Source organism: Aristolochia californica, unplaced genomic scaffold (genome assembly GCF_029961685.1).
Source record: "Aristolochia californica isolate CCGP_79_NKW_82.1479 unplaced genomic scaffold, dmAriCali1.0.hap1 SCAF_13, whole genome shotgun sequence".
In the NCBI taxonomy this organism is placed as follows: domain Eukaryota; kingdom Viridiplantae; phylum Streptophyta; class Magnoliopsida; order Piperales; family Aristolochiaceae; genus Aristolochia; species Aristolochia californica.
In genome coordinates this window covers 510,904-526,847 of record NW_027181804.1, presented here as the reverse complement: position 1 = coordinate 526,847, position 15,944 = coordinate 510,904, and the positions used below count along the sequence as shown (strand labels likewise).

Below are 15,944 nucleotides of genomic sequence, written 5' to 3'. Positions count from 1 at the left end.
TAAATTAAAGATAGGTTATACCAATGTCCAAATTTCCGCCATTAACAGGGAAGGGTGGAGCAAGTCCTATTAACCAGTATTTGATCTTACTTTTATGATATAATAGTTAAAAAAAGAAAAGAACTGTGAATAATTCAAATCGCCTGTGAATTGATGACTGTAAATACAACCCTATCAGTTTATGCACTCTCACGGAACTCATTTTCATTTTTCTGAGTTCACAGAGACAGCAAAATCATGAGGGAAGCCAAAAAAAAAAAACTTTACAACATTACATGATTTGAGGGGTTATAATATGCCGTAGGGGAAACACTGTAACCTACTCCACGTTTGTTGATCTATGGTAGCCATTCTGTCATTTCTTTGTATAAGAGAGATATGGGTCTTGAGCAAGGGTTAGAACATCAGGTCTCTCCGCTTGGTCATAGGTCAAGCAGCGGCGAATTAGATCCTGCAATTTAAGAGAAAAGAGAAGAGCAGTGTTACTGCAACAAGTTGATATTGTTTTTCTTTTTCTCCCAAAAATGTGCATGGAATTGCCATCTCTGTTTAAGAAGCAAAATAATCAAATGGATGGAGACGGTATAGCAGATTTTCTGAAACCAGCAGTAACTAAAAATCATGGTGCAGGGAGTGAAGCAGGGATCAGACAACTTCTCAATTGCCATTCTCTAATAATCAAAATAAATAAAATAATATCAGAACATTTCTAGTCCCGGCAACGCCTAGGACGGAAAAGCCAGCCACACCAGGAGTACAGTGAATGGAATGTTTCGATTTCAACTCGGGTATAATGCAGAGCATTAAGAATCGATTTCCTCCCATCGAAAAAAAAAACAAAAAAGAGAGAAGTAAGGCACTTTGACAAATTTAAGCTTTAACAAAGAGGCTAAACAATCCGCATGAAACTATCATTTTGTTTAGAAAAAAGAAAAATGCATACAACAGCATTGTTAAGCAGGGTTAGCTGTATGTCAGTAAACGTGAAATTTGGAAGTAAACCTGTGCAGTGTATCAGCAGATACAGGCCAACATCTGCCTTACACCAACCAAACCATACTGGATTAATAAGGTAGCCAATTCCAGCAAACTGAACCATGATTTTAGGACACAGTCAGAAAAACTCACTCTTGCCTCGTTGGAAACTGCAGGTTTTGGAGGGAACTCCACCTTTCGAGCTTTAATGATGGTGTCCTCACGAAGTATGCGTTCCTGGGTCTGGTCATGCCCAAAAGGGCGTTTACCAAAAAGCATTTGATAAAGCAGAACACCAGCTGACCAAACATCAACCTGGCTCACAATACATAAGCATCAAGCACCCCTTTTTTTTTTTTTTTTTGAGTGTTCATCAAGAACCACCTTTTAAGTAGAAAAAAAAAAACAGAGAAAGGAGAACTTTAAAGACTTAATACCCAATTCCAGCATTTAACATCAACGAATGCCCAAGCTAGTTGAATTTCGCATGCAATGTTGTACTTTAAAGACTTAATATCCAATTCAAGGATTTAACATCACTAAAGCCCCAATCTAGTGTAATTTATTATGTCATGCTAAAACAACATTTCGAGTGTTGTTTCAAGTTTTAAGCGTATAAGAAATTGATGAACCACTTCTCATTGATAATTATTCTCTCCCATTAATTGTTGGGGGGGAAGTCTTGTCATCATCTCTTAGGCCAAACAGTGGCTGATCCCTGTGGAGATTTTAGAGGCATTTTTTTTTTCCAAATTGCCAATCTGGTTATCTTGATTCAGGTATCTCAGAGCATGTTTGCTGGTAAGCAAAATTTGTTGGCCGATTTCCTTGCCAAGGCAGGAGCTTGGCACCAACATCTTGAAGTTAATGGGAATTCCATATTGTAATCTTTTTTTTCTTATTTGCTTTCTTTTGTTACTTCTTCATTTTTCGCTTAATTTGCCATTCGAAAAAAATCTCAAGATAATGAGATTTTTAAAACTACTTACTTTGGATGATATCCAAGGTGTCCTGTTTAATTCAAAGCATTCTGGTGGCAAATACCTGAAGAACATGAAGGGAATGATTGTGAGGACACGTGCAAAATAAGAATGATAAAGTTATCAGGACACACAATTCTCTCTTTTCAAAAAGAGAATGATGAGGAAACGCACTTTAAAAACAGGAAAGTTGTAAAGTTCAACTGGAAACGAAGTTAATGAAACAAAGAACAAAAACACTAGAAGACAACATCAGAGAAAATAAAGACCTTTAAAGTCAAAAACAAAAAAAAGTAACCACGACCAAAAGAAGACACTCACCAATAAGTTCCAGCTCCCTGTGACGTTAGTTCCAGGCCTTGGGATCCAACATCATCTTCGACAATCTTGCTGAGACCAAAATCAGTCACTTTCGCAACACCAACCTCATCAAAGAGCACATTTCCAGGTTTCAAATCATAGTGAATAATCTTCTGAGGTCTCTTATTCAGGTATACAAGACCCTGAAATATTTGGACTATTATAATTCTGGCTTCTCTCTCAAGCAAAAAAGGTGTTGATTTAAGAACAGCATCCAGATCTTTTCCTATTGAACAAAGTAAGGGAGAAGTCATGAACAAAGTCCAACTTCATAAAATCATCGCAAGAATGGTAGCTAGTTGTTTTGTCATGAAAGTGATCTACTGCACGCACTAAACTTGTAAAACACAAACAGCAAAATAAATTGAAAAGGGAAGCTCTGTATTGTTCATGTTTGTACAAGCACATCATCAAAACTGAGCCTTTCCAAAACAGATACTCCAGGGAAGTTTGAATCTTTTGGTGTTCTCCTAAACAATTAATATAATACCTTCAGTACACAAAAAGGTGATACCCAGTTAAGTCACAGAACAATATTTGAGACTCTAGAACAGAAAATCCCTCATATATTTACAGCACTCAGAAAATGGTACAAATAATTCCAAAAAATAATGCACATGTAAGCCTTTGGTAGAACACATGATCAGAACATGCTGACTACTTTCAGAGAGTTTTTTTTTTCTCTCAACCACTGTAGACAATATTAAACAAGTGAGTGAAATGGTCCTAGAGTACCCATTCTAAGTAACTCAGAGCATAAGAAGCCAACTAGTGAAGGGATACGCATAGGAGATAGAAAATGTAGGTGTATGGCACTTTTTGCAAGGTACTTTTAGATATAAGTAAAGGTAACAATAAATTAAAATAATAGTTATTAAGACTGCTCCAAGAAGAGAGGGAAATGTCACAGAAACAATCAGCATGATGGTCATGGATGCTAATTTGTATCCTCCTTGCCTTCAGGCCTCAATAAAAATTGCCTTTGTCAATAGAAAAGAAAAAAAAAAGGAAAATCATAATGATACCACTGCAGTACTCTAACACAGTGCAGAAAGTGTTCTGATCAATCTCAAAGGTGTCCCATAGCCGCACAATGTGATGATGCACCAAACTCTTATGGATGTTGTACTCCCGAATTGCATGGCGTGTATAACTCTGCTTCTTCTCTTCACTCCATTGAGCATTTAAGCCATGAAGCTTACATGCCACATATCTATTCTCTACCAAGTCATAAGCCTGCTTGAAAATGCTTGTCAGATTAATTGCAAATGCATATAGAAGCAAAATATTTGTTTCAATGCAAACAACAAGGCAATGAATAGAATGTAATCCACTTGTTGAACCACTAGTTTTGGCCCCATTGTTCTTTTAGGCTTGAAGATCAAGATGGGAAACCACATCATGCACATAAACATTCAGGGACAATGAGAACAAATAAATTAGTCAAATATGATTTCGTTGACTAATCAGGGGTGAGTAGTCAAATACAATCAATCAGTTTTTCCTTATCAAATTCAAAATTCCAATAGCCTTTCCAAAAGAACATAGTAACCAATACAATTCCACCAGGGGCCTCCCTCAACAGAGCCAAGGGCAAGCCGATTAAAGCCTGCCCTGCCAACCCCTGATGCAGTACATTACAATGTAGAAGATCTAGCTGAGGAATATCAAGGACAAGAGATCACCCCCAAAGCCATTAATATTTACGGAAGAAGGAAGAAAAAGTTGAAGTAAAAAGACTTGAAGTCCTATTATAGAACAAGTTCCAAGAATAGAAAATCCTAAATTAGAGAGTTTCTCTAAATTGCACTTTCCGATTTCAAGCTTGCTCAAATTACAAGTAACTGGCAGCTTTTTTTTTATATTATGGAAATTGTTTCTATTACCTCTTGTACTTGGTCCCATGTTTTTAGATACGCCAATTCGGCTGCTGATTTATGTGCCAAATTGGGTCCCTCCCTACAATCTCTAGTTGTTAGGGGAGGCCTCCCTTGATGTACTCTTTTGCTTTCCTTCGTAATAAAATCATCATCATTTCAAAAAAAAAAAAATACACAAGTAACTGGCTATTCCTTGAATCCTTGCTAAAATCTACATCACCCACACTCTAGAGAAAGCATCAACTTGTTATTCCTTGAATCTAAACGACTGTGTTGCATTACCTTCCTCCCCTCCTACTAAAGGCTGTAACACTAAAGGTAATCTTCATGGTTGTGCCTAGGGCAGCCCTGGCCATGCTTGATTTGGTGGAATATTGAGCAACTATGAAGGGAACTCAATTCCCACCAGTGTTGGCTCATTGGAGGGTCTTGGATTCCCTTGCTGTTGAGACCCATGGCCTGCTCCAATGCATTACACTAGCAAAAGAATTGCCAACTTCCCTTTCAAGATAAAAGGAGCCTCCAAATTCGTTATTAACTGGTGCAAAATGAGAGCCAACCCGCCTTGGAGGTTTTTAGTTCAAATGGATGAAGTTTATTATCTGACTCAAGCTCTGAACATCACATGGTCTCAGACCTCAGGTTCACGAATGGTCCTGCTGAGACTCATGAATGATGGAAAGTCCTCACAAGTTTTGATTATATGGTGCTTCTAATCTGTGAAGGCTTTGCCTCTTGCTGTCCTGTAAGTTTTCTCTATTTACTGCTATCAAGCTATGCAACGCTCCTCTTGTGGCGAGCAGCCTCTGTGTTCCCTCACTTGAATAAAATTCTAGCCACTATTTCCCAAAAAAAAAAAAAAAATGGCTACATTATTCTTTCTGCCCAAAGAAAGCCATTGTTTTAATCAAAATGTGCTCAAGAATAGAATCAATGCATTCACCATTTTTTCATAATTTTCACTGTAAAATTAGAAAGAAATAGGATAGAATTGGGACAGGCAATCATCACCAGCCACCCCAGAGCATGTAAGAACTTGAAAACATTCAGAAATTACACTTTGACAGATTGGAGTATAAAACAAAGGCTAACCTTGTACACCTCACTAAATCCTCCCTTCCCAAGAAGATTTAATAGCGCATATCGGTGATTCAGGACCTGAAAGTTGTTGAACCTTGATCCATCCTCGTCACGTATACGCTTCATTTCACGTATTAACCTTCCCTTCTCCAGCTCATATCGGTCCCTTTCTCGGAATGCCATTTCTTCCTCCTAAAGTGATCCAGAAGTGATAATATGTCACTTCAAAACATCAGTTTCTAGCTCTAAAACAGACAAATCAACAAAATGTAAAACACTTTTTTTTACTGCAAGAAATTTCCAGAAAACATATGACGAATTAGAAGAGGAGCTATCCCCAACAAGAAATTGTTGACATGATCAATCATAAGACTGAAGCTTACACGTTTAATGCTCGCTAACCGTGCTTTGTATATCTCATACTGAATTAAGCAATCTTCCTCTGATATTACTGTTTCGGAGTCAACCCCATCACTCTTGTCTGCAAGTTAAATAAACAACTGGTGAGAATCATTACATTGTAGACTCTTGTCAATTTAAAAAAAAAAAATTAACGGTTATAGTTTTGAAAGTGTATAAAGGAGAGAGCATAGGAAAGCGCTGTTGGATTCTGTAACAATAAGTTGATTAGGATAGGAAAGAGCTATTTTCTGTTAGATTTTTTAATGGCTGCAGACAAATTGTCTTTTCGTCAGTACTTGCTGCCAAAATTACTTGGCAATTAGAAAATTTCAAAATCAGGCTATGAAGGAATTCGGGAAAGCTATCTTTGCAGTGCGAAGAAGACTAGGAAGATGGCGCTATCTGAGGGAGAATTTGACCATCCATGTAATTCAGTTTTGGGCCTGTGGTACAGTTTACAAATAACATTGAGGCCACCTTCCACTCCTGTGATGAAAAGATTTTTTCTAGATAACAGGGTGTGATCTCTAGAAGAGAAGTCACCCAATAGTTATGGAAAATGCTTTTCGGATGCCTCCTAACCAGTGCCTTAAGACAAATTCTAATGGCTCCACTTTGCATGAGGAGAATGTAGCTTCAGACACAGGCTTTTAATTAGAGATAGACATGGACTCCTTTTGACTTGTGAGACAGTTCTTTTACAAACACTCTCAGATAATCTTGCAGAAGCACAGGCATAAAGATGTTGGCTATATGCTTGGATTTTTAATGCTCAGCAGGTCACTTTAAATGGAGATTATCAGCTCATAGAATTTTAACTGTCAACAAAGAATGGACTCACCACTTTGTCGTTTCTTCAGTGACTTCCGATGCCTCTCGATACCCTCTCTTGTTTCCAACAAATATTTCTATGAACAAAACAAGGTTTAAAGTCATACCTCATCCTAAAGAATTTCATAAACAAGGGTAAAGGAAAACCACATGATATATTAGAAGTTCACTAGGAAAGTGAAAGGATATTGTAGATTAGACCTAATTCATTCTGGAGCCATTTGAGTTACTTGGAAGCTTCCTCCTAGGCAATATAAACTAATTTTCTAGTTCTTTGCTCCGCATTCATGGCAACAAGCTTAATGGCTAGGTAAGAAATTATGCAACTTAACGATAAAGTGTAGAGTGACTAAACAGCAACAATCATGAAAATAGAAAGTAAAACCAACATACAAGATGAGCATTAAGATCTTTTAGAGCTTGCCCATCCTCCCATGTCTCATTTAGCATTGTTCCAACTCTGCAATTCAAATGAGAGAAAATTGAACAAATAAGAAATATAATTAAATAGACAACATCTGCCATAAAAGAACCAAACAAACACCACAAAGAAATCAGCAGTTAATTGCAGAAAGAATGCAGCCAAATTCTAAAACCAACAGCAAATCTGAAGAAGGAATAATTGCACTTCAATTGGAATAATAGAACTTGAGCAAACAGATAATTGGATGAGATAAATCAGACTGATAATCAATTCCACAAACAGTAACTATTTGTGATGACTATAAAAATAGATAAAGATCGTCTGATTAGTCAAGGGGAAATCCAGATCCCACAGGGGGGGGAGTCCTACATGACAATGCAGGTACGATCCTTCATGTTTACTCTGTTCCATTTGGGCTTAGTGAGCTTCATGCACTTCTTCATGGCCTTCAGGCACTTTATCAGAATTTCTCTTGTCCATTAATGGTGAAAGGTGATTCAGTGATCATAATCAGATAGTTCTCTTTGGATTTCACACCCCTGTGGGTATCCCATTATGATGAGATCCGTGATACATGTAGCTCTTTAGATGTTATGTGGTCTCATGTTGTTCACAGTCCCAATCGTATAGCGTATTCATAGGACTGGAGTTACTGTTCGTCAACTAGTTGAGAGTAACTCATTTCCGATTGACGTAACCCGATATTTTGGATAGACATTCTTGTTTTCTGTCCCTTTTGTAATTTCTGTATATTCCTTTTTTAATGAAGTTCCACTTTCTATTATTTAAAAAAACAACTCACGTATAGTTGGGTAACAAAGGATCATAAAGCAAACTCAAGTTGCAACTGCTAGTAAATGTTTGTGTATGTGTGAGCAAGATGGATTGGCAGCATTTACACCCTTTTTTTTTGGTAAATAGGAGCATTTATAGTGACAAAATATAACTTACAATTTGACAATATATTCTCAAACTTTAACATCACATCCACCAGCAAATGACAGATTAAGATTTTTTAAAAGTTGAGTTTTAAATTTTTTAATTTTGTTAATATTGAACAGTTGTCAAAACATTTTTTTTTTCAAGGAGCCTATCAAACGCTATATCACTAGACAATGCCATAATCATATGGTTTAGTCTGAACAACACGATAATGATTTAGAATTGATGGAGATGTTACATTAAATAATATAAAAACTTTGATGAAGTATTAACGTTTATTTTATAAACATTAAAAATAACAGAAGACAACAATCTACTTAAAAAAAGGGAGGACACCGATAACAACAAAGGATAGAGATGGATAAATAAGATCACTACCTGACTACCCCAACATTCCCTAGCCTCAAGGAATCCTGACGAACCTTTAACCTTGCCTCTTGCCTCTCCGACTTAGAGACAGAAATAAGTAAATCAGATAATACCTTAAGCCGCTGCAAAGCAAACCAATCATTACAAAAAATAAAATCTCAGTATCTATAAATTTTTTACAACTCCAATGAACTAAGTTTACATTTATAAAGCCAAGAAGATTTTAAGAACAAGACAGAATTAACCTTAGGCTTCATCTGCTGCTCATATTCCTTGATGTCTCTCAATTCCTATCAAATGAAGAGGGGTGAGAACAAAGATAAACAGTACATTTCTAAGACACTACTTTTGGGAAACCATCTTACCAATTGGAAGATGAATGCACAACCACTACCTTTTCTAACTCACGGCAGAGCTGTTGATGCTCAGAATCTTCTTTACGTGCTTTACTCAGCTCATCTTCTAAAGATGCTACTCTTCCACGCAATGATGATATCTCCTCCTGGTAAATAATAGTTGCCTCAACTCTTGTTCTTTCTTATACTTTCTTATTTTGCATGTAAAATCAGGAATACCTTATTGTTTTTCTTTTCTTTTTTTCAGCATTTTGCAACTACTGTCAAGTATTCAATGACTACATAACTGAGAAAGCTGAAAAGACAGAGTTGAATGGAGACCACTTTAAGAGGGTCTGTACGGATAGAGAAAACTGTTACATCAACGACATACAAATTCCCACGTTAAAGGGAAAGAATAACATTCACTTGTGAAAAAACTGAGTTTAGCACTTTTTAGTGTCTTTGTACCTATTTTTTGCACATTTACAGATTTCTCACAAACAAAAAACTGCTACAAAGAAGTTTAAGTGACTTTCTTCCTATCCAACTTCAAAGAAAGGGTTTCGAGAAGTGAAAACACTCTTTACTGCCCTTAGGATTATCTTTTTATGTTTCTATTAGTTTTTATTTTCCTTATAGAAAGGATTGGACAACTCAGCATAGTAGTAGTTACCAGTAAAGAAGCTCTCTCATCCTTTCCAAAGTTCTCCTTGTGCCAGTTCTCCTGAAACAAAAAAAACAGTTATCACAAATCATAGGTCAAAGGCAGTACATTCTACTTTAGACAGCCAAGCCATTCTGCTGCAAGCATGGCAGATTTGCTTTCTTGATTATGATTGATCATTTTCGTTGCATAAAGAGCTCTTTGAAAGGCTGTGAATATAAGATTTTGTGTGGTATATATCATTTTTGCTACTGCCACTTTTGGCAATTGAAGACACTTCCACTTCAAATAAATAAACCGATGGTGAACAGATATCTCAAGGATTAATAATGATGTATCCTTCTGCAAATGTTTAGTACACACATGCTAGCATTTTTCTTGACCATGGATAAATATCAAGCATATTTCTTTCAACAACAACAACAAAAAAAAACTAGCATACACGGCTATGATATCTTCTCATAGAATGAAGTGACACCATTGTGATAATGAACCATGAAGCTGTAAATTGAAGTTTTGTCCAGAAAACAGATACACAAGAGTTATATTTTCAAGAGGTGGGTTGGGAACCTAAAAAGGTATTATATCAAGAAAGAGAATAGGGGGAAGGTACAGGAATGTTGGCTCAGAGCATTAAAAAAACAGAAGTCAAGTTTGGTTTAGATTTTGCACTCCCATTAGCAATATTCAGGGAAGAGGAAGACTTATCCTATGAAAAAACAAAAAAAATGAATAACAAATAATGAATGACAATCATCATTAATCATCTCAAGATGGTAAATGCTATAAATCAAAAGTGAGACTAACTGTGGAATACATAGTAGATACCACTTTTGAATTGCAAATTGCTTTGCATTAAATAACAAAGAATACAAAAGAAAGCCCCTTACAAATATTAAGTAGACTTCCAAATTTTTCTAGCATTTAGGAATTTCTTATTTTGTGGGAGGGGGGAAGAGATCTTCAATAACTTCAGTAAAATTACACATAAGCACTTGGTGTTTCTGTGATACTTGTTAAGTTGGGTCCAAGGTCCATCCCAAAATGACTAGCCAACTTTGGAAACCTCTTTCTTAACTTATAAACTCAAGATCTTTGTACTCACTAATCCATGTGGGACTATTCCTTAACACTCCCCCTCACGTGTAGACCCTCTTTTGTGGCTCTACAAGCGGATAATTTAGGAGTAGGCAGTTTTAGATGTAGGCCTTCTTTTGTGGCTCTACAAGCGGATAATTTAGGAGTAGGTAGTTTTAGATGTAGGCCTTCTTTTGTGGCTCTACAAGTGGATATTTTTGGTGTAGGCCCTCTTTTGTAGTTCTAAAAGTAGATAGTTTTTAGGTGCAGGCCCACATATGAGTACTTGCTCTGATACCATGTTAAGTTGGGTCCAAGGCTCTTGCAGTATAGCTTTTTCATATGTTAAGTTGGGTCCAAGGCCCATCCCAAAATGACTAGCCAACTTAGGAAACCTCTTTCCCAACTTATAAACTCAAGATCTTTGTACTCACTAATCCATGTGGGACTATTCCTTAACAATACTTAAAGAGTCAGTAACTCTACAGTGTTCCTTTGTAGACTTACATAGGTTGTTAGCCATTTTAAGACGGATGTGCCCAGTGGCCCATCTTGAACAGTTTTCAACTGTGACAATTGTAAATCCAAGAGATCTCAAGCCATAACAGATACACCTACCCCTCTAGCACATCTAAGCAAAATAGAAGAGACAAACATACTAAGTAGATTTGGCACAGACCGAGCTTTGACCTAGCTCTAATACTATGATAATTTGGACTAGGCCCATCCCAAAATGATTAGCCACCTCAACAAGCCTATCACCCAATTCATAAACACAAAAAAATCCAAAGCCATAAAAAGGAGGGAGTTATTCGAATAAAAAGAAATGTAAACCTGACTCAACACTAATCCTCTTGCGAGAGTCAGGATCCACTAGGGCTGACAATGGTGGCAACATCTTATGATAAAGTTTAGTCATGATCACAAAAGCTTCATACGACATCCAGCAATTCCCAATATATCCCAAGAAGACTTGTCCATCGTCAGGCTCTTTTTTCAATGAATAATAAAGCTACTAGTTTGTTTAGCACTTACCACTATTCTTTTACTTTTTGACAAACCTAATGTTAGTGAAATTGACCATTTTATATAATCCAAGTCAGTAACACAAGGATCTAATAGTTCGATTGAGGCCAACCAGCATAACTGATATTACTGATGATTCCAACAGATAAGATGAACACGTTGCATGTTGGAGCATTTACTTGATTCACTTTTTAGATATAAGAGAAGAGAGAAAATGGAGAAAAAAACACAAAAAACAAACAGCAAAACAACTGAAAACATTGTAGCATACAAAAGCTAATTCCATGTCATTATATTGGTAGGACCATCCAAAGGTTTACGAAAAGGATCTTGCTAATAACATCAATCATGTCTCAAATTTTAAGCTATAGCCTCACTTTCTCCAGATCATCATACAAGCCCTATTTCCAAGACAAATTATTCAAAACAAAAATATAAAATAACTAAGGACCAAATGAACTCACTTGACTATGTACACAGTGGTTCATAACCGGTTGTGCCTCTGAAACAATCTAAAACAAAATTAACAGCATGAGAAGTCGGAGCTGGAACTACAAAAGATACCACAGAAATGAAGATTGAAATCTAAAGCTTTGCCAATTTATGAAGTATAAATAGTTATGTACCTTATCCTGTGAATTTTCCATCTGAGAAGTAGAAGATGAAAATGTAGAAGAACCTAGACTACGTGACTGATCATTAGCTCTTGAACCACGCCCCCTTCCTGTTGCAGTACGACCCCGGCCACGTCCTTGTCTTTTCCTGTTCACATCATCCAAACCACTTCTCACACTTGCAGATTCTGTGGGCTTTGCCTTTCTATCCACTAATTCCTGGTTCCATTTACTCACTATCAGTGCACTATTTTGAGAAATCAACAGCTGATATGGCATTAACTATAGCTGTATTTGACACTATTAGAAATTATTTAATAAAAAATTATGCACAACTTCCTAGATCACGACTGTCCTAATTCGTGAAATGGCCAAATGCTATTTGCACTCCACCACCATCATGATTTTGCATATTCACAAGAACCCTCATTGCACTTGGGTAAGAATAGTTTTTTGCTCCTCTACGGCATTGTTTTTCTTTTTTTTAAATATTGGTTGACTTTGTTGCTTGAAAAAAAGTATAAAAGGGATACTAACCTCAAGATACAGACAGAAAGGAGTTTCCAACCACAAGGGAGTGGCAAGAAACTCCTCCACAGCTTTAAATCCAACCTCTTTTTCAAAATATATAAACTAGCTACTCATCACCCCACCAAAACATTTGTACAGCATACACAAGTAAATAAAATGCTAAATGAAATCTATGTACCTCTGATTGTTGAGCAGCTGTTCCATGGTCATCATCCTCAAGCCTTGGGCGTTTCTGAACGTTCGGTCGTATCAAAAATTCCTCCCCAGTCTATAGCCAAGAATTACCACCATAAGTTAGAGAAAGAGAGAAAGAGAGAGCTTACACTTCGATAACTAGGACTCCCTCCTAGACACATAAAAAATGTCCAAACTCAGAATGTTTTTTAAATATGATATTTCGTTACAAGAGAGAGAAAAACAAAAAATTACAAACAAAATTACATCAAGACCACATTAGAACAAGGCTAAATGCATACCGAAAGAAGGATCAGAGTATAAATGGAGCTCAATACAAAACATAAAAATATTCATTCGATATCACTTTTTAGTTAGGTTTGTATCTCTCTCTCTCAGTAATATATTTCACACTTTTCCTCAAAAAAAAAAAAAAAAATACAAAACATAAACAAAAAAAGAAAACTGCAAAGCTCCCATCAAGATAATTCAAGAGGGAAACAGATTCCCCACTACAAGATGGTCTCAGAAACCCCTACATGCATGCCAATGGATCAACCATTCTATTTGCACCAGACAGAATATGACGCCACTGAGTCTACAAAGGTCTACAGAAATCCCTATTCTCAACATATAAAGCAAGAAAAAAAGTCATTAAGGAATCTTCCCTACAGAAAACCATGAAATAACCATCATAGAGTCACCTTCCACTACAAGGGGGAACAAAAAAAGATTAAGCAAAATTTCTCATCCCCTGAAGGAGGACAGAGTTCAGCCTCCCAAGAATCACAATGCCTAAAAGGCAGAGAAAACATGGATAAATTGCCCCAAATGATTTCCCCACCTCCAGCAGGTCTAAGATTACAGCCATTTGAACTACCATTGGTATTTAATTTAAACCAACCCTTAAGAGGAGGTTGCCATGATATTACCATAGCACAACTAAGGTAAAAAAAGGCAGCAAAATCTTTTCAATGTACCTTCATAAAATTAAGCTAGATAAATACAGAAGAGAGGACTACTTACTGATCCAATTGTGCGTATAGTGAACTACATGCTCCAAAATCCCACCAACTGTACAGGGACCAAATGCAAAAGTCCTATTTTCCTCTCTTTCCACAATATCTAGATGATGGCAGCAAAAGATGTCTGCCACAAAAGGTTCCCTTGTTCTGACAAATGTTTTTTCAAGATCTAGACCATCAGATACGGGAAAGATATGGAAGCAAAAATGGTAGACAAATTTTGCAGCACAACACCAATTCCCAAACTCAACTTGCTAGCAGGATGGAAGTAAGCCCAATTATAACAATAACTTTTGGTTATTATTAATAATATCAAATACCTCAAATAACTCTCTAACACTCTCCATTTTGGCATAGTCAGTTAACTTCCCATTAACCAAACAAACAGGAATGTTTTGTTGTAAGTGTTTCCCTATTGTCGAACAAGAAGTTAGAAAGAAAAATATACATCATACTTTCCAGAATCAGCCTATGGCAGGTCGAGAAACAGGAAAATATGATCTGATAATATTTCCAATTTTCCTTGCAGGACTTTGTAAAGAGAAGACTAAAACGCTACAAAATTTTCCTCTAGGGAAGTAAATTTAAAACTAAAAATTGACTAGAGTACGGAGGCAGAACCTCATGTGCATTCAAGGTCATTGGGAATCATCACAAGTTCGGTCAATCAGAAAACTTTTGAAGAGACTCGAACCCAGAAACACAACCTACCAAGCATTAAACAGCTAAAATTCAATCTTTTAGGACAAAGACACATGAACTACCTTAGAGTGGACTGCTGAGTAATCGGGAAAGCTAGTCGATTAACAATGTAGAATGTAACACCAAAACTGAACAGTAATATAATGGTTCAGCTTAAAATCAAAAGAAAAAAAAAGGAAGGTACACAGCAAAACAGAATGTTTTGGAAAGTAATGGAGCAGGAAAGGAAGCTCACATTGTCATCTGAATCGCTCGAGCTTGAAGGCTGAGGCAAATCCTCGGGAGCGCCGGATTTGGCAGAGGGCGCGGCAGAGGACTGCCAGGCAGGTGCAGAAGAGGAACCTTTCCCCGCCATCCGCGCTTCTAGCTTTGCCAGCTTTGACGGCAGAGACGGGTCGGAACCATTCGAATTAGAAGTAAAATGCAAGAACATTTCTTCGGACATCTTGAATTCCACAAAATCAGCTCATGAGCAACCCCAAAACCCTGGCCAAGATCAGACATACCCTCGTCAGAGAAAATTCATTCACCGTTCCTCGATTCCCAGAGCCAAATTCATTCGGAAATCAAACCTTAACACCTCGACATCGCAGATTGGCAAAGCAAAATATAGTTACGGGTCCGGAAACCGTCAACCCAAAACCTAAAACCAAGAACGGCAGTGTTTGCAGAGACGAGGACGAGGCAAAATGCGCCGCTAGCTAAAATGCGCCGCAGCCATGGCGGCGAGCGCCAGAGGACGTCGTAATGTGATGTGAATGAAGAGAAGCAGTTTAAAAAAATGCGCCACTGCTTTAATTAATCTTCCATTGATTAAAAAACTAAGCAGGAAGCGAGTAAAAGTAGTTACTGTGACGGTGAATTTTTCTGAAGAAAACGAAGATGGTGCTGAATACAGAAACGAATATGGGCTTTCTCTATTTATCTATTTGGGAACAAATTACGAAGTAGAAAAAGGTTCCTTCGATGGGTTTCAATTTGGAGTCTCAATTGTAAAGTGTAAACCCTGAATTCTGAAAGTAGAGGACAAGCGGATGAAACGATGGAAACGGGGTACTGAAGTACCGGGCAGTGATGTCATACGGATGGAAGTTAATCCACTTAAGGTGACAACCACATGGGAAAGAGCGAAAATGGAGAGAAAGAGGAAAAGTCTGAGATTTTAGTGAGGGAGAAGATAAATTTTTCTGGCCAAAGAGCCTGTGGGCTGTACCAGATGGAGACGAAGAGGGGACGAGTCGAAAAAATTGCCCTCGACGTTGCATTTACGTGCTTTCCCGGTGTTTTTTTTTTAAATTTAATCTCACGAACTTCAACCTTGAAATATGATATGTTCTAGAGATTAAACTGGTTCTCCGACTCGGGATCTTCATTTTCTGAGCCGTTTCGCCCGGACCCGATTCAACCCAGCAAAGTCGTATCCACCTGACCACCTGTGTGGTCCTAAATCCGAGTCAACTAAACAGCAATTGTAAGCTAACTCGGTGAGTTAGAAAAACCCCCATGACTAAACTCGGTGATTTAAACTAATAAGTAATACCTACCTATCT

General features: G+C 37.3%; 1 protein-coding gene across 1 annotated transcript; it reads right to left on the bottom strand.

Moving 5' to 3' along the window:
• Nucleotides 1-132: 132 nt before the first annotated feature.
• On the bottom strand, nt 133-15,596 carry LOC137947951 (serine/threonine-protein kinase TOUSLED-like). Its single transcript, XM_068793823.1, has 18 exons — nt 14,967-15,596; nt 14,630-14,880; nt 12,672-12,761; nt 11,975-12,181; nt 11,813-11,860; nt 9,255-9,305; nt 8,638-8,745; nt 8,489-8,533; nt 8,253-8,365; nt 6,902-6,968; nt 6,519-6,585; nt 5,659-5,756; nt 5,288-5,467; nt 3,341-3,551; nt 2,277-2,541; nt 1,965-2,019; nt 1,129-1,290; nt 133-451 (listed from the first exon to the last, which is right to left on the bottom strand). The coding sequence occupies exons 2-18, from the start codon at nt 14,837-14,839 to the stop codon at nt 356-358; spliced, it is 2,073 nt and encodes a 690-aa protein (XP_068649924.1). The 5' UTR covers nt 14,840-14,880; nt 14,967-15,596; the 3' UTR covers nt 133-355.
• Between the last annotated feature and the right edge of the window lie 348 nt (nt 15,597-15,944).

Bases quoted from the DNA above. Each gene is read 5' to 3' on its own strand.
- LOC137947951 (XM_068793823.1), bottom strand. From the start codon at position 14,839: ATGTCCGAAGAAATGTTCTTGCATTTTACTTCTAATTCGAATGGTTCC. The intron at 12,182-12,671 runs GTACATAGATTT...AAATGGAACCAG, and splicing joins CAGCTGCTCAACAATCAGAG to GAATTAGTGGATAGAAAGGC. The intron at 8,534-8,637 runs GTAGTGGTTGTG...TTCATTTGATAG, and splicing joins TCTGCCGTGAGTTAGAAAAG to GAATTGAGAGACATCAAGGA.